The 18,251-nt window shown below is 45.8% G+C and overlaps 1 protein-coding gene across 1 annotated transcript in view; it reads left to right on the forward strand.

Annotated features, from left to right (window-relative positions):
• The window catches only part of LOC142586382 (uncharacterized), a 286,970-nt gene that overhangs the window by 244,019 nt on the left and 24,700 nt on the right, over positions 1-18,251 (forward strand). The window contains exons 10-16 of the mRNA XM_075697629.1: positions 1,568-1,638; positions 3,700-3,928; positions 4,769-4,867; positions 6,990-7,175; positions 10,438-10,590; positions 11,285-11,454; positions 12,694-17,355. Of these exons, the coding sequence (XP_075553744.1) occupies positions 1,568-1,638; positions 3,700-3,928; positions 4,769-4,867; positions 6,990-7,175; positions 10,438-10,590; positions 11,285-11,454; positions 12,694-12,786 (1,001 nt within the window). The 3' untranslated portion in view covers positions 12,787-17,355. The remainder of the gene's footprint in view (positions 1-1,567; positions 1,639-3,699; positions 3,929-4,768; positions 4,868-6,989; positions 7,176-10,437; positions 10,591-11,284; positions 11,455-12,693; positions 17,356-18,251) is intronic.

Raw genomic sequence — 18,251 nt, forward strand, 5'->3', positions numbered from 1 at the left:
CGCCTTCCCCGCAGTGGCAGCTGCGGCAGCCGGCCTCAGAAAAAAAGCAGGCATTCTTCGTACGCTTGTTTCGTGCCTTCACTTATGTTCGGCCGTAACGCACGGAAAGCGAGAAAGATTGCCAGCACGGCAGTCTGGCACGAAGGTTCTTCTTCTTGCTTCGCGTGCGCTGTGCTCGTGTGCGTTTGCACGTGTGTGCATGTACATGTCCGCATTCCTTATTTGGGCAAGGGGAAAGTTAGTGCGATACTTTGCATGACGTTTTCTTGCATGGCGTTTTTGCATGACACAACCTGACATAAAAGGAATGCCTGGAAAAATCTCGCAGAGATTCACTTGTTGTCCATCGATATTATATACGCATTCCCATTGCATCAATGCATAATATGTGTAAATAGAAAATTATGACTGGCTGGCATGTGATGCTGCTCGCATGACTTCATCGGTGATGTCACGAAAGTGGCAATAACGGGTGAGAACGAGACGAGAATATAAGAAATATATCAACGTAACCTAAATCATGAAAACATAAAAACTCAAAGCGTAGAATTGAAGTCAGCAAATTTCAACAGCTTCCTAAATGCAAAATATGAGAAAGATATAATAAATGGGAAGCGAGAAGGTTAGCCTGACACAAGTACATTTTACTACCCCACACGGGAGAGACGAAGAATTGGGGGAAAGTGCTAAAGGAACAGTGACTATTACGCACACATGCCGAAAGATAAAACGAAAAAAAAATGCAGGGAGGTTAACCAAATTACATCTGATGTGCTAGCCCACATTGGGGGAAGAGGCAGTAGTGAGAGAAAAGTATAAACGAAAGCTGGACGTGATGCGCGAGCGCACACACAGAACAGCGTTCACCGCTCGACTAAAAGCGATTGCAAAGCCGAGCCGTCTTTATAAAGCACGGCAGTATTGAGCGGCTTTCATCGCACGGGGGGGGGGGGGGGGGGGGGGGTATTGCGAAGACGTGGGATCATTCCCCACCTGCGGCAAGTTGTTTTTTCGTCCACTTTCATTGCCATTAATTTATCATTTCCTAAATTCAATTATTAAGTACAAGTAATTTCCCCTATGTTTTCCTTGGTGTCGTTGTTTGATAGTTTTCCATGATATGATTAATAAAAATCGGTCCCCTCGTTTAACCCCTCTCTTCTCGTCATTTCCTCGTGGGTCACGGTGAAGTACTTTGTCCCAATATACATTGTATACTTTCTTCTGTGAATGCACTGTCATCCGGTCGCCCTAATGTAGGAAGCAAGGTCTGCCTTTAGTTTTGAAGATGACAGTAGCTGAGGAGCTGTACTGTGGTCTCATCGCATTCCCGAGAGCTTTGACCTGTGCGTTCATCACACCGGCTGATGCCATCACAGGTTCAAGGCATCAGGTCATAGACCCAGTCGCTACTGCCTATTTTAGAAACTTCCACAATGCTCTCGTTTCTTTCGGCGCCAGTGATGCATGTGCACGCGTTCCAAAAATAATTGCCACCGAGCCTTGGTTCAGGTGACGTGACATTGTATATGAAAATTCCAGCTTGTTTCTTACGTTTCAAACACAGCTCCATCAGCACCACCGACGGACGTTCATTCGACGCCAATTGGAGAAAAGGAACTCATGGTTATGTGGAAGGTGGGTGCACAGCACTTTTTCAGTGTATTCTTTGAACTGCACTGTTTCTCTGTGTACTGCCAAATGCACGTTTCACTACATTTGTTATTCGAATTCGTCTGTTGACTTTGGGCAGATAATCTTGTACATTACCTCTTTTCCTATTTTTTCTTTCTCTCTCTCTCTCTCTTTGATTTCCCACCGCTCAACCTCCCATGTGGTATGCTAAATAACGAAACCGATTCATGCTACTGAGATGAACAATTCCCTCCGCAATGTTTTGGTTTTTCTTCTGCAGCCTTGTTTAATGCGCGACCCTGTAGTAAACAATGCAATGCTACTCGTAATGACCACCCGCCGTGGTTGCTCAGTGGCTATGGTGTTGGGATGCTGAGCACGAGATCGCGGGATCGAATCCCGGCCGCGGCGGCCGGGATTCGATGGGGGCGAAATGTGAAAACACCCGTGTACTTACATTTAGGTGCACGTTAAAGTACCCCAGGTGGTCAAAATTTCCGGAGTCATCCACAACGGTGTGCCTCATAATCAGAAAGTAGTTTGGGTAAGTTAAACCCAATAATTTAATTTTTTACTCGTAATGACGGAGCATGCCATAGCCATAACCCGTTGCACGGAAACAAAGCGCTGTTCGGTGCTCAACATTAATTAACACACTCGTTCAGCGATCAGGATAAAGTGCGAATACCAAGAAACAATTTTCGGTCAAACAATTGGTCGTCGTTACCTGCCAATAATCGATGGGGTTTAACGTCCCGAAGTAATAGGCGAAGTGGAGCAAAAGAGCCCGGATTAACGTCACGTGCTGCGTGACGCCTGCAGTTAAAGGGATGTTCCAGATCCGCCGCCATGGCAGTCAGCGCCGCTAGCCAACTTTCCCGGTGCCTATTTTCTTCTGCTAGACAAATACCGAAGAATTATTATGAACATTATCAACACAACTACCGTGTCAGAGAAGAGGAACAGCCACCGCCGCATATAAGCACAAACTTCTCCTTAAGTACAGTAAATAATTATCAGTAAAATGTGCGGGAGGATGGCCGCTTAGGTAGCTTATTTGGCAAAATGCCGCACGCGCAATGTGGAATATGTGGGTTCGGGTCCCACTTGCGGCAGGTTGACATTTCATTTACCTTATTTTTCCTCTTCCTTACCATTTCTAAATATCTATAAACATACCAACTAATCTCCCCAACGCTTTCTGTGGCTTCAGTTATTGGTTTCTTCATATGGCTGCGGCTGACAAAACTTGAGCTCCTCGGATCCCTTTATGCTTCTTATTCAAAAACAATAACGTTTTCTTGCATTCCTCCTACGTCGGATTCATCGGAGTGGGCTCACGATTGACCAGCCTTTTCTTGTAGGGGAACCGCAAGGGGAGGCCTGGAATGACAAAGGATATGAAACAGTATTTGATCTAGAATGTTTTTTTTATCTGCGCTAACGTCTTTGTTTCCGGAGAACCTTTGTTTTGAACGTTTTAAAGGACTTTGTCAGACTTATTGAATACATTACGGAAATGCAAAGCCCGATTCCTGTATTCACCAGTTATTTTGCGAGAATGCTTCAATTGTTCAGCTCTGTTGGCATGGCACGCTTCATTAAATTAACCTTGAGCGGCGTAGGACTTAAGCCCCGTGGAGATGGAATGAAGATGTCAGCTCGCTGAAACAATAAAATGGTGCGCCTTTTCAACACAAACAAATTGGGGTACATTAAGAACATCTGTCTTCTTCAGCGTTTAATGGACGCTTATGCGTCTTTCTTTCTTCTTCGTCACCACGTAAGAAATGAATTGTTCTTAGTTTGGCGAAGGAATAAATAAGGCATAAAAAATAAACACTTTTAGCGGAAACAGAACTCGGTTTCTTTAAAGAGGAATGAAGACAGGCAGAATACTAATGGCATTAGGAGCCCGGAACAATTGCACCCGAGGAAATCAGCAATCACCGTGGGCGTAATTAGTGCTGCCATCTCGTCAGATCGTTATACGAAACGACGCTCCGGTTACAAATGCTATCCCGTTTCTACTTGCGCATGCCTCCATCATTATATTTACAACAGGGACCGCCTGCCGAGCACCGTAACGGCAAGATCCAGGGCTACTACGTGGGCTACAAGGCCTACGATTCGAACCTGCCGTACAGTTACCAGACCGTCACGGGCGGTGCCGAGTCGGCAGTGCTCAAGGACTTGAAGCCCAGCACGGCTTACTCCATAATCGTGCAGGCGTTCAACAGAGCCGGACAAAGCCCATCGTCGCATCAGATCGCAGTGCACCCGTTCACGGCCGGTAAGCCCGCACTTCCCCGCAACCCCGCTGCTCAAATGCGAGGCCCTAATCCGTCCCACTTGACCTGACGACCCCCACCACGTTCCTTGCATCTCCCGAACTTCCCTTGCCTTCGCTCCATAGTTGCGCTAGATAAAGCGGTGCAGCGTTGCGTAAGTTACGGCTTCGGCACTCGCTGATGAAAGACGCAGAGTTCTTTACGTGTTGTAAGCAGTTCATTATTGTATGGTGTATATTCAAAAGCTAGGCGAGTTGATACTGTCACATTATATGATTTGGCGCGGAAAACACGAAAAAAAACAGAATAAGCGCATCCGTTTGTTCGTTTCTCTCAATATGCGTTGGCTGGCGCCTTGGGCACCACACAGCTCGCCCTAAAGAGTCGGCCGTGCCGGAGATCTGGCTTATAATATCTTTTATACCTGTAATAATCCCAATTGTGTTAAAACATCTCAACCGTTGGCGTAATCTGATTAGACGGTCCATTCGGGATAATTCCTGTTTCTAAAGGTATTTCCTGGTCGACAGGAGCAATGGCTATCGTTCTGCTGCCTCGGATCATGATTGGACAGCGCACTAGCACGGAAGGCACACGTGCGAGCGGCTCAATGATATCCTGGCGTCGGTTATCTTGCCCCGGCTATACATCATCGCTGCATGCTTCTACAGCGAGGCATATTGTAGCGCTGTGCTAGCACATCACTATGCAAGGGTTGGCGCATGTTGGCTCAGCTGGATTCAGGGAATCGGGCTTCGTGCTTTCATAATTTAGTACCGTCTGCAGGCGTTCGCGCACTGGCCGAGTTCCTTTCTCTCTGTTTTCTTGATATTTTGTGACAGGGATGCCGGGGCCTCCGAGTTTCTTCACCGGCGACGTGACCTGCTGTTCGGTGCTGTTGACAGTCACTTCGAAGCAGAAGCCGACTGAGGGAGTCACGCGTGAGTCTTGGTGGAAAGGCACTGCATTCGTGCAGCATTCTGCTGAAGCGCTTAGGGTTTAGGCGGCTGCTCAGATAAAAAAAAAAGAAAGACAAAACCTACTGGGTAATTTTACACGACTGACAATGTTCCTTGCTCTCCTTATCAAAGTGTATACAAATTGAACGTGTACTCTGAATTCTCCGCTTTAATGCGATATCACGTAAATAATTTACAATTCACTCACACTGCACTTATACTTACCTGCAATACTCAAGACACTTTCTCTCCGAGGACTATAATTTCTATCTTACGCGTTTACATCTAATCTTAATTTCGAAAGAATTACATTATATTTCAAGTTTCTTCGTAAGTGAGAAAGAGTGATGCGCTCACTTTGCGATTTGCGTAAACGAGGTTAGCTGATGAACCTACAGAAGGCGACCCTGCTTCATTCTATTCGCTAATCTGACTTCGGCGACTTCAATTGGAACACGCTACGAGGCAGCGCCGTCCACAACAACGTAAATGAAGCAAAAGAAACGGGAAGTGACAGGGGCTCACACAGTGAGAAAGATAAATACGTCATGGACTTCCTTACGATTGCTAGGTAAATAAGGTTAAATGGGATCTAAGGGGAGACCTTGGTAGAAGTACGCTTCCGGCTACTTCATTTCACTTCTATGCAAAAAAAAGTAACTTGCTTTCAAATAAATAAGTAAATAATTATATTACAAATGATACTTTAGAACGCCCAAACACTAACAGCTGTAATTCTAAAAGAAAATTTTAAAAAATCACCACCCAAGTATTTTGTACAGATGGTTAACCAGCGAAGCTAAAACGTGCGGCCCATATTTTTATCACTGGGTTAATCCCGACGGTTTATTAAACGACGGCTTGGTAGGCTGCTGGATCCTCGGTACGCAATTGCTGCTTGCGCTCGGCTGCACGAGCCTGTTCTTGTGCCCGGGCTGCAGCATCGGCACGGAGTAGACGAGCTCGTTCCCGGTTCTGCTTGAGGCGTTGCCGATCGAAAGCTGCCTGCTTCTCAGGAGTACGTACGACGCGTGGCCTACCCATTTTGGAGCCGGAGAGAAATTGCTGCGCGCGCGCTCGGCTGCAACGGAGAGCAACAACGTCACTACTGGCGCCGCGAATCGCGCGTCTCTCTCTCTCTCTCTCTCTCTCTCTCTCTCTCTCGCTCGCTCGCTCTCTCTCTCTCTCTTAGCCCATGCGCATGAGTTTGCGCCGGAGGAGTTTTCGGCGTACAGGCGATAGACGGATGGACGAATCGGTTAGCCATACGCAACTGTGTGAAATACCCGCCGTGGTTGCTCAGTGGCTATGGTGTTGGGCTGCTGAGCGCGAGGTCGCGGGATCGAATCCCGGCCACGGCGGCCGCATTTCGATGGGGGCGAAATGCGAAAACACCCGTGTGCTTAGATTTAGGTGCACGTTAAAGAACCTCAGGTGGTCAAAATTTCCGGAGTCCTCCACTACGGCGTGCCTCATAATCAGAAAGTGGTTTTGGCACGTAAAACCCCAAATATTATTATTACTGTGTGAAATTGGCCCTAGTATTTCGAATACATGTCCTTATGCATGAGCTATAGTGAAAAGTCCTCAAGCATGCTGATACTTTGTGACAAAGTCCATGCATGCTCAAAAATATATGGCCGAAGTACTTATGTGTACACAGGAACACAGGTTCGACAAAATAAGTGAACTCAACTGCTTGTTATTTGAGTTTTTGATGCGCTGTTGGCTGAATGGTCGAGGTCCGGCAATATTCTCCCTGTAGCGCCCTCTCTAAAGGGCGGTCAATGCAAGCAACACAGCCTCAAGAGCTAACAGCAGTCCGATCCTGTGTGTATTGATGGCAGACGCACGCTACACGTTTGATCGGCTCAGCTAGCTTACGCAGTACAACTCACACAAAATACGCGTGTGAACTGTGCGCGCCCATTAAAATAACTGGAATTTCAGCCCAAAGCAAAGCATTCATCCTGCCCAGAAGGGCCACAGGGTTACGTCCCATGGCAAGTTACACCTGCATCGCAAGTTGCTGCACACCCTACTTTAGAGGCAATTCACAGCATGTTGTGCAAAACGTGTAACCATTGACTCGATTGCACCGCAGAGTACCTGGTGATGTACAAGAACTCGGAAGGAAGCTGGCGCTCGGTATACTTCCCGCCACATGCACGCAAGATGCTGCTGCGTGGCCTGCAGAGAGACACGCACTACGAGGTGCGTCTGGCCGCCTACAACCTCGAGGGAAGGGGACAGCTCTCCGCGCCGGCATCGTTCAGCACTCTCAGGAGCGGTAAGGCGCTTCGATTTTGAGCATCCGCAGCTGGCCGTGAAGTGAATTGTGTCCAGGTGAATGTCGGCGTCTTGAAAGCCGACCCCCATTTGTAGCTTCTACACAAAAAGTATATAGTATGCTGCAGTGGCTGAAAATCATACTCCGATTAAACTCTGCGCAGCTACGAAGATAGAGGTGGTATTCGCTTGATCTCAGATTGAAATCATAATACAGCTTGCGATTTCCCGGTTTCCGTGCAGAGACAGGTAATTTCGATGGCAAAAGATATAATAGTAAAGACATGGACCGATTACTAATACGAAGAGTGACTTCTCTGTTCGATGCGCCCAAATTTGCCGACGACAGCTTTATTTCGAACGTCGATCGGCGATATTTGTAAGAAAGAGAGAGCATGTTTCTGATGTCTAAAATCTCTGTGCGCCGTCAGCATGTAAACGGAGTCAAACCGAAAACAAATAAAAGAAAAAAAGAAGAAAATTGAAAGCCGCTGGGGACTCCACCACTTGTGGCTTGTGTCCCGGGGAAACGTTGTGAATTATCGAAACGATGATAACAACGGTGACGAATACTTTTTTCACGGAAGGCGTGCGCAATGCATCTTTTGTGCCCTATAGACTGAACGCGTCAAGTCAGCAACGCAGCATCCGTTCCCATCAGCCAACAAAAACAAAATGCTAAAAAAAGTCAATGCTTCCAAACCCTTGCAGGACCCAATCTGTGGCCTCCAGGGTTTGACACCCCGCTATAGAAGTCTTATATAAGGAGGCCAGTATAAAAATTGACTAGCACGCTAATCTGGAGCCACTCGTTCTCATCTATCTTCTCTTCCTCTCTTTCACTGACCCGGTCTTTTGTTTTCGGGCTTTTCGTGCTTACTCTCGGCACTCCGTCGATACGCAGGCGAAAGGAGGACGCCCGCCACAGCAAACCTGGCCCCGGCCTCAGGTTCAGATATCGCTGCTGAATACGGCGTTGCTATGACAACGTATTCCTCTCGCGCATCGCGTTTGGAGAAGCAGTCTCGCCGAAACTAAACTTCCTATTCCCCCAGCTCTTTCTCAGGGCGTCGCTCCGTCTTTTTTTTTTTTTCCTCTCTCATGACACGTTTATATTTACTTTCTTTCACATACCTTCCGACACGTTTGCTTCCTCCGGTAGCAGCTGCAGGTGTTCCTTGCCGGTCGCTAGGCTCGGACAATATTGACGTGCTGGCTGCGTGTTTTTGTCGACAACTTTTCCTTTGCTTTCATGTTTGCCTCTTCATCGGCCAGGCGTTCTTGCGGACGCCTTGTTTTGACAACGCTGTATTTTGCTGCGTTTTCTTTTTCTTTCCTTTTCTCCCGCCGCTATCTCGCGTGGCTTTTCGCACGTAAAATATGAAGCCGACTGCGTAACATAAGGCCAGATTTCAATGGAATTGCCCCCCAGGCGCTTTAATGCGAAGATGCGCGCGTCCCATCACCATATGTGCGATATCTTTGAGCCGGCACCCACTCAGTTCGCGTGTGTATAGGCGCATTCGCGCGCGCGTCTGCGGCCAGGTTGATGGAGCTTCCGTCCTCTTGGAAAACGTGCTACCGCCCGATCGCATACCGCGTTGTATGCTCACCGTTCATTCATGAGGCGGTCATCATTTCAAGGCAAAAAGGCAGCAAGCTGAATGGCGCAGACGTGGTATAGGTGCGTACAAGCAACGCAGGTTTCGTGGTGTCTGTAATTTATCTGCTGTATTCAACGGAACATCCCAGTGCTCATTATAAAGCCCAAAGGTGTATTTCAGTGTCGCCGTAGGACTGTATTATGCGTGCGTATATAGTTGGTCCGGAAGGAAGTGCGATCGATGTAACGTGCAACAGCTGCTATGCGTCGTTCTGTTGTTAGAAAGGCCTGCACAGAAGGAGTAGCGTTCTATAACCCCACAAGTATGCAATGCTGCATGAGCCGCACGAATTGCTCCACGCGCAGCATGTGACAAAATATTACATCATGCTAAGGGCCGCCTTTAGTCAATCTTGGCCGACTTTCGGCACACGCGGCTTTCTATAGTCGAGTTCACGAAGAGTCTTGCGCATGTTTGTTGTGCACGCATGCCTTGGCGGCAAGTTCTTACTCATGTTTGCACATGAACTTGCGGCCTTACACCAACAGGCACTGTTGTCTTGCTCCCGAGACACAGCCTCCAATTAAGTGTGTGAGAGATAAATCGTATGCAACGTTGTTTTCAGAGTCTCTGAAACAGGCTACTCGCCAGCTTAGCTGTCTCTGTGCTTTCCCCTCGCTATACTTGTCTTTTGACCATTGCAAACGCACTCGCTCAGGTCCGCTGAAGAACATGCGGAACTCGAGATTTTCGCTCAATAATAAAATAACGCTCCTACGTATTATTTTTTTATCATTTCTTTTATTTTGCTGAGCAGCCCCATCAACGTCCTTCTCTCAGACGTTCTGATAAGATCGAGTGTGTTTGAACGGTGGCTTATTTTATGATGGCCCAGTGCGCACTGTGACGATACAGTAAAGAAGCATATAAAGAAACGCGATACATAACAAAGTATTTACCCATCACAAGGGGCAAACAGTGTGCTGCAGAGCGCTTTTTGACGTCAATTCTTCTTTATGGCATATTCCTTAAACTTACGAATGCGCGCCCCCTGAATGTGTCGGCCACCTCGGCTGCAGTGAACACGTTAGTAAGGATGAAAGCAGGGGAAAATAGCGAAGAAGAATCCAGTTGAGGTAAAAAAACTCTACGCATTTATTTTTCGTCTTCATTTCTCAAATGTCTTGCACAATTTTCCATCATTCTAGGTTGAATTAGTATTGCCCAGCTATGAAGTGCAGAGTAGCAGACTAGAGCGAGTGACCGCTCAAGTCGACGTCTCTGCATTTCTGCAAATAAATTCGTCTCTTCCTCTCTGCATATATGAATCGGCGCGGACGACCCCATATTCTTTTTCTATTTTTTTCCTTTGAGATTGCAGCTTCAAGCTAACACTATTGGTCGGTCTTCAAGCGTCGAAACTTTAGTGAACGAAATGAAGTAAAGCACAACGAGAGCTGTTTAAGCTTACTTTTGCCTAGAGAGACGCCAGGGAAGACAAACGGAAGCGCTTATAGCAAGCGCTGTGGACTGTGGACGTTATGACAATACAAACTAACGAGAAAGCCATTTGGCTCCATGAATTTACATCTGGTCCATCCGCATCACACTGCCACCTAGGGGCAACAGAACCTACTGCAGCAATCCAAGCACTCGCAGGTTCCTGGGACGAGGAGGAGACGGTCGAAGCGGCGGAAGTGCCTTTCTACCTGCGCGCCCAAGTGCTGGTCCCCGTGGCCGTGTCTGTCGGCATCATCGTCATATCGGTCGTCGCCGCACTCGCCTACTACAGGAGAATGCTTGGGGGTCACGGTGAGCGCGCACTTGCCTTTTCGCAATTTTAATTGTTGTCCCCGTATGCAAGAGGCCTCAGAAACGAAGAAGATATGTTAAAAATCTAACACTGTTTAACGCAGTTCCCCAAAATAAATCGGAACAGTAGAGCAGGCGTCTATTAGAAAACGTATATATTTGCCCACACGCCAAATTCAAAGGTGATAGAGGTTGCGATTATAAAAAGATCACGAATCTTTTCATATAATATAGAGTATTTAGACCCGAACGACAGCTCAGACGCAAAGTTCGCATTCGTAAGCGACTCTGGGTCGCTGTATTTCTCCATTCGCCGTTAGCCCTTTTTCTGTCTCAACCCTGATCAGCTGCTATACTTTGCCCAATGATGAGCAGCTGCACTGAAACTTTGGACAATCACGTATATAATTTCAATTACAGAAGTGAATATTTAAAAACTGAAAACTCTCTTTATTTTATCATATACATCGAAATCCGGGAAATGACTACAGACTAAGAGCTACAAGAGTGTAGCTTGAGTCCATCTGAGACACAACATAATATCTGTAGTGGCTTGCATCGCTCAATTTTCCGCATGGTCCCGATCACTCCTTGCTTCAGTGTCTGAGGTATGCGTCCTTTCAGATGCACACCTCCTGTATGTCCTTCACTAATTTGATTGAATTCCGCACTGTTCGATTCTCTGCGCGCCCAGGGAGCCATGTGAAGTACGAGAGTTGCGTGCAGAGCCGGGAAAGCGGCCACTGGCAAGACGTGCGCGGCTCGAGGGCATCGTACGCACGGCGTAGCGTGGCCGAGTCGACCGTGTACGACACGCCGTGGGACGCGCAGGCCGCGCTGGCAGCCGCGAACCAAACCGTTTCCGTAAGTCCTCGTGTCAGCTCAACGAAAAGTGTGCCACCTGAACTAACCTGGAAGTTACTTGCTCCTGCATCAATACAAAGGCTGCACAGAACTATGAGCAACTATCACCCCTTTCTTTTCCCCAACCGGTTCCGCTTTTCTATTTTTAATCATGCGTACTACGTATATACTATATAAGCAAAATACGTGAGTTCTTTTTCTACTGTTTGGATGCGTTCTTGCACGAATTGCGCTTAATGATATCTTGTTTCCGAAGGGTTGTGCGTCAACTCAATATGATGCTCACAAAGATGTACTTGAAGTCTTGTCAACCACGGGACTAGGCTCTCGTCTGTAACGCTGGTACTTTGTGTGTGATCGTGTGATATGTTGTTTATTCCTCTTCTTTCGTTCTTTTTTCCTCCCTTTATTTCCTTCTCTTCATCTTTTTTTCTCTCCTTTTCAAGGAGGTAGGCGTGGTGTACCTTTTAGGAGACAGTTGCTAGCCCGCTTTTCTTTCTCTTTGTGATGTTTGTATATATGTTCACATGATTATTTACTGCATATTAATAGACAGGAAGAGAGCGATGTGGATCAGAGAGCAAATGGGGATAGCCGATATTCTAGTTGACATTAAGAGAAAGAAATGTAGTTGTGCTGGCCATATGTAATGCGTAGGGAAGATAACCGGTGGACTATTAGAGTTGCAGATTGGCTTCCAAGGGAAGCGAAGCGCAGTAGAGGACGGCAGAAAATTAGATGGGGTGATGAGATAAGAAATTTGCAGGAGCAAGATGGAATTAGCTAGCCCAAAACAGGCGTAATTGTAGATCGCTGGGAGAGGTCTTCGTACTGCAATGGACATAAACATGTGCTGCTGCTGATAATGATGACATGATTAGTAATAATAATAATAATAATAATAATAATAATAATAATAATAATAATAATAATAATAATAATAATAATAATACACGCGAAGTAACGCATTCTTTAATTTTTTCAAGAAATGCTCTAGGGTTGAAAGCACACCACTTCCATCTTCGGGATAAAAGGGTTTAGGCAAAAGCTATGCTTTTCCGTTTCTCTTTATATCGAATGTTAGCCGTTTTTGCCTGTACATACATTTCTTTAGTGTGCGTACAACTGTTTTTCTTTGCGCTTCGTCCATTTGTCTTCAATGACCGCCAGCAACACTGAAACTGTAATGCCCCAAACTCGCTTCTGATCGCTCATCACGCGTTTCTCTCTCCTCCGCAGATATACGACGGCAACTACCCACGACTCAAAGGACATGGCTCCAACTCCCATCTCGCTCTAGACGCGTCTTCCTCTTCGGACAAAAATCAGTGACGCCACTTAGCGCGACGCTGCAATTTTCTAACACCACACCCGTCTTCCGCTTTGTAACGCGCAGGTAGCACCTGCACAAGTGAGAGCTAAAGACAGGAGCCAGTAGACGTTTTTTACCTTATTCTGGAGGCGTTGTCGATGTCGTTTTTTAACATGTTTAAGTGTATCTTCCGAATATCTTGCGTCGCGAAGCATGACCAAATGCTTAAGTTGCGATCCTTCTCACCGCATACGAGAGATCCCCAATTATCAAATGTGGGCAGAAACGGAGCGCACCGGCAATAGACGAGAGTGGGCAAATATTCTGGCCGATTTGCATGCTGCAATCGTCAGGACTCAGTGCGTTTCGGCTGGTGATAATTGCGAGGAGCATTACTTCTAAAATACCTGTCAATTAGCACTGGCAAAATAGACGCATCAATATTTTTGCTGATAACCCTAAGCCTAACATCAGACCTGAGGGCAGCAAGAGTGGAATGGCAGGCAAGAAAGTTAATTCTCAACTGCCGTGCACGCTACGAAGGTGACACACGGTCGTCGGGATATGCGTAAACTTAAGAAAGCCCACAAACATAAAATGAACGGATTGTGCGATTTGCATAGAAGAGTGTTAAATGCTGATATGGCAAACTGAGAAGTCGCGCACGTTACGCTTTACTAATGGGGGTGGGTTTTCTGTGTCGAAACATATCGATAGCCCGTGGACGGTGTTCAACTGTGAGTAATGTGTAGCTTCCTTTCAAAGGCCCAAAAGGAAAAATAGCTGCCTTCTTTAAGTGGTCTATGCAAGAAGCAGTGTCTTGGGGTGCGTGTCCTACGTGTTTTTGTACGCTTATTAGCGATATTTGTAACAAGAGAGTGGCTCTTGTTTGACGCGAAGTACTTGAACGCTGCGAACATATCAGCTTGCATTTTCGTTACGAAACCACGAAAAACATATGCTTGCAGTTTGTAGGGAAGTGAGAAGGGTCATTTTTGTTGTTATTTGTGAATATTCCATGAACCTAACAGCAGCCAATCGTAGTTGCTTGAAGATAGAGATTTTAACCAAACCCGTTACTAGCATACTGTTGCCCCTCCAGAACACCTCCCTCCCTCCCGCCGACAGTATTGACTGTTGCCAACTTCAAAGCGCGGAATGTTTGTAGCAGGGTCTCTTACATTACACACTGAAATGTTTACTGTTCACTAAAGGTATAAATGGCGGTTGTTAACTCTGTGCCATCTACCGGCTCATGTGTCATTGCAGCACATCAAATTCGACACCTCTGACGTTGATCTGGCTACTCTAGGCACTATAGCCACCCTGAGAACGCTTGAAGTTTGTTGGACTGGAGGTTTATGTAGCTTCCTATCTTTCCTAGACGCAGTCTAGCACATTCACGTTATGGAGCAAGCCACTATCGCACTATGTAGACAACATGCAGCGAGGATCTACTCTAAGCCATATTTCGAGAATGCCACCCTCTTGGCATTTTGAGCCAGTGCAGCTTGAATGTTTTCTGATTTTCGCTGATGACAATGTTGCCCACCTGTCTAGGAGTTCCTTTAACGCATTTTCTGTGTTAGGCTTTTCAGACCCACAATTTTTAATGCAGTTGTTGACAGAACCATATAAAAGGCATAGTGGAGCTCAAGTTCTGCAAAAATGTTTAGATTGTTATACTTATATAATGCGAAGAACTTGAACGTCACAGAACATTCCAGGTAGGAAACAAGTGTTCTCAATTTTAACACATTTGGCCTTAGACCAAATGTATACTCAGCATGAATTCGTTATACGTGTATTAAACGTGCACATCACCGTCAAATAAATTATTGCCGTACTATGAATGTGGAAAAGAACGTGTTTATCCCCAACTTCCGCTAGAAGAGGCAAGGGCAAGAAGTTCCCTCGGCAGAAAAAGAAGCGCGTGGCAACCTCAGAATTTTCGTATACTTAAATGGAGTGGTATGCGCATAATAAAGGCGACTTTTTAAACTCCTAATAACAGCTCGCAGTTCGGGTTCTGCTAACCACTTAGCAGTTTGTGGCCCGCGTATCCTCGACTAGCTCACCTCTGGCGCTTTAGGAATCACTTGTGTGCTGATAATTGCGCTCAGTTCTGCGCACTTTAGAAACTGTGCCAAACGCGGAGCACGTAGAGCAGGAGACGTCAGATGAAAAACAAAAGTTCCGACCGAAAATTGAATATTCTCACGCCAGCTATTTTACCACACTAATTGAATGAAGCCATGTGAGACAAGTAAATGAAGCATCGCATCTTAAAATTCTAGGGGCGCTTGTACTGGAGCATCTTCCATGCTCAAGTCAGCCACCTTCTATCACAGTGGAACAGAGTGCGCTATTATCGTGACTTTTCAGAAGAATTCTGTAGGAATTACATGACTAAAGTAGCAGGCCAGCGAAGAAAATAGTGAAACAGCCGTTGGGAAATGAACTCCTAAAGAAGACAAATACTCTCCGAGTTCAGTCCATCTGTGAAAGAAAGCACGCCAGATTTTAGCCTCGAAGAAACATACAGAGAGTATCGCGGCACCAGTGCAGTGCTGCTGACTGAAGCAATAGAAGCAAGCAAACAGGGTCATTTGCGGGCGCTTGTCTGTATAACGACATCGCATCCATCCTTCCCACCACAACGAAGGGTTTCCTTTCTCGACAATGGCTGACGCCCTCCCCGCCGAATTTTGAAGAAGAAACGCCTGACTTGCAACCGATAAGGGCGGATGCTGACAGGGAGGATTGAACGAAGAATAAGCAGACAAAATGACACAATCTCTCTCCAGCTGAAAGCCAAGAGAACTAGGGGAACACATTCCGCTCATTGATTCTCTTCCTGCCTTAACTTTTTTTTTTTCGCATATAGAACGCCCGCAGAGGGAACGAACAGAAGGAAGTAAGGTAACATACTGGAATCAAAGAAAGGGCCGCCGCTGCGACAACATCTGAACAGCCTTAAAGTGCTGTTTCTTAGTTAGCTGTTTCCTTTTCTCGAGTTCCATGCGCAAAAAAAAAAGAAAGGAAAAGAAAAGGTAATAATATAGACGAGCAAAGCAGAGGAATCTACACAGCCGCGTTCTTACTGCGGGGCACACTTGAAGATCCAAGAAAACGTTCACATAGACGCCCACCCAATCGCAAAGGAAGCACCGCAAGTTCGGTGCGGTTTCCTTCAAGCGTGGCCCATAGATGGGGCGCCGAGAATCTCGCCAATCTCAAGTTTCGAACTCTTAGTTTTATATTCCAAGACACTTGCTTTTTTCAGGATTCTATAACGATTCGCTTCTGAACATTTTTTTTTTCTGGAATTTCCAAGTTCCAACTGCGGACTCTTCTCCCACTTCTATTCAACTTTCTGCACTTCTTCAAAAGAAACGTAAAGCGCCGGGCATCGTACATTTCTCAAACGACCACGCTGCCAGCAAAACATAGAGTGGGCTATTTCTCCTTTTTACGCACCGCTTTTTCCGGCATTGGTCGAACAGCGTATTATATTACGTTTTCTTTTTCTTCATTATTATTTTTTGCTTAAAAGTTGAGCTGTGGAGACCCTGCTGACCACATCCTTTTTTTTTCAGCCTCTGTATGCTTTCTCTTCTTTCAGTGGTACTTAACATATCGTACAAGAGTTCTTCCATTAGTTCTATTTATTAGGCTTATATGTGTCTTCAGAAGCTGCTCGTGAGGAAAAGAAATTGAATTGGTAGTTCTGGGCTTTATTCATCTCCAGATCTATTCTTGTTTTCTTTTTATTTTTTTATTTTTGTACTTCAAAAGGCGATGAATTTCTCCAAGCGTGACAGCCTAAGTTTCTTTGTACGTGCCTACAGGGCTTCATGGATAGCGCTCATCTTTATACAAGCTCGAACGCATGCTTTTCTGCCACAGCGAAGGTAATTAGGCCTAACGCGATAGTTTTCTTTTTGAATGAAGGCAGAGCAAGAAGGAAGAATTAAAAAAAAAAAAGAAGTCTGTTTAAAGCGGGTTTTTGTGAAAGTCAGTTGTACAGCGGAGAGAGGATATAAAATATATAATATGAATTATACACTTTGAAAAAGAACTCGTCTTCGCCCTTCCAGTCGGTCTCGCGAAAAGTATATACAATTAGAAAAAAAAAACGAAAAAGGCACCTCTTCTGAGCGCCATTTTCCGACGGCAGACTTAATCTGGAAGGCGCAGACATGCGGTTGAGTGCACGCAAAGCGCATTATACTTCTTTTGCTGAACTAACCAGCAGTTTAGGACTGAGCGACATGTTTATTTCTCCTCGCGAACTCAAGCTCTGTACTCCGCGCAGCGCGCTAAATGGCGTCTTCTCCCGAGTCCAGGACGCTATCTCGAGCGTATAGCACGACTTTAAAAGCGAATACAGCAAACACAGTATATCCGGTTTCCTCCTAGAATAAAATGTCAAAATTCCAACTATATAGACCTGCTCAGTGCCATAAGGCCCAATGTATTCCATTAAAAATGAGGAACTCGAGAGCACGGTGGGAGCTTGGCGACGACTTCAAAGCGACAAGCTACATCCCTAAGAAGCGGAGCGGCTCGACGCATCTCTAGGAAACGTAAGCTTCTCTACTTTCAGCGTTGCAAGCCATTTGAGAGACTGTTTTTCGAGAGTATCATTGGGACTTTCTTGATTGAAGTGGAACGCGATATTCGACTGCAAGGTTGTGCGTGAGGAAAGATGAAGTGCAGCGACGTTACGTAGTCGACGCCGCTAAAATTTTCGCGACACACTGCATGGTATGGCCGATGAATTATTTGATGAAAATGGTATGCCGATTACGTCGGCCCGTTGTCACTAATTTGAGCAATCACTAACAGCAGCCCTTGTCTGCATTGAACGCACAGACAGTATAATTAAAGGTATATTTTGATTGCGATAGCAAATTATATAGACACTCAAGGCGCATTTCTACTATCACCGTCGCCGTGATATTCTGTATACAGTGCAAGCGCGATAACACCGTCCCCGCGCGCGCTACGCTGTGTAGATATATGGGCGAATGAAGGCGTGCGAGGAGAGCCGATGATCGCCGAGGCATTGCAGCGGGGAGTGGGTGACAACATATGAACAAAGAACAGAATGAAACGTGCAGCGTTATACAGTATTAGCGACAAATTGTAAAAGTGAAAAAAGTGTAACAGAATGGTACTAAAATAAATATAACTGAGCTGAACAGAAATAAACGCAGCGTGCTATACAATACTAGATAGATAAATTTGGCAAAGGGAGAAAAAAAAACAGAAGAAAGAAAACGTGAAAAAGCAAAAGAAATTGCAGGCATGGCGACACATGTAAAAAGAAAAAGAAAGGAGTGGGGAGGAGAGATACACGAGATGATTAATCAGGGCTATCACAATGCAGGTGCGCAGATAAAGAATGGGAAAGGAGAGAATGATCAGAAATGGAAACAATATCGTCAGGTTCTAATCGTTCGATGTATGCGGTATGAAG

The sequence above is a fragment of the Dermacentor variabilis genome, chromosome 6 (assembly GCF_050947875.1).
Source record: "Dermacentor variabilis isolate Ectoservices chromosome 6, ASM5094787v1, whole genome shotgun sequence".
Lineage (NCBI taxonomy): Eukaryota > Metazoa > Arthropoda > Arachnida > Ixodida > Ixodidae > Dermacentor > Dermacentor variabilis.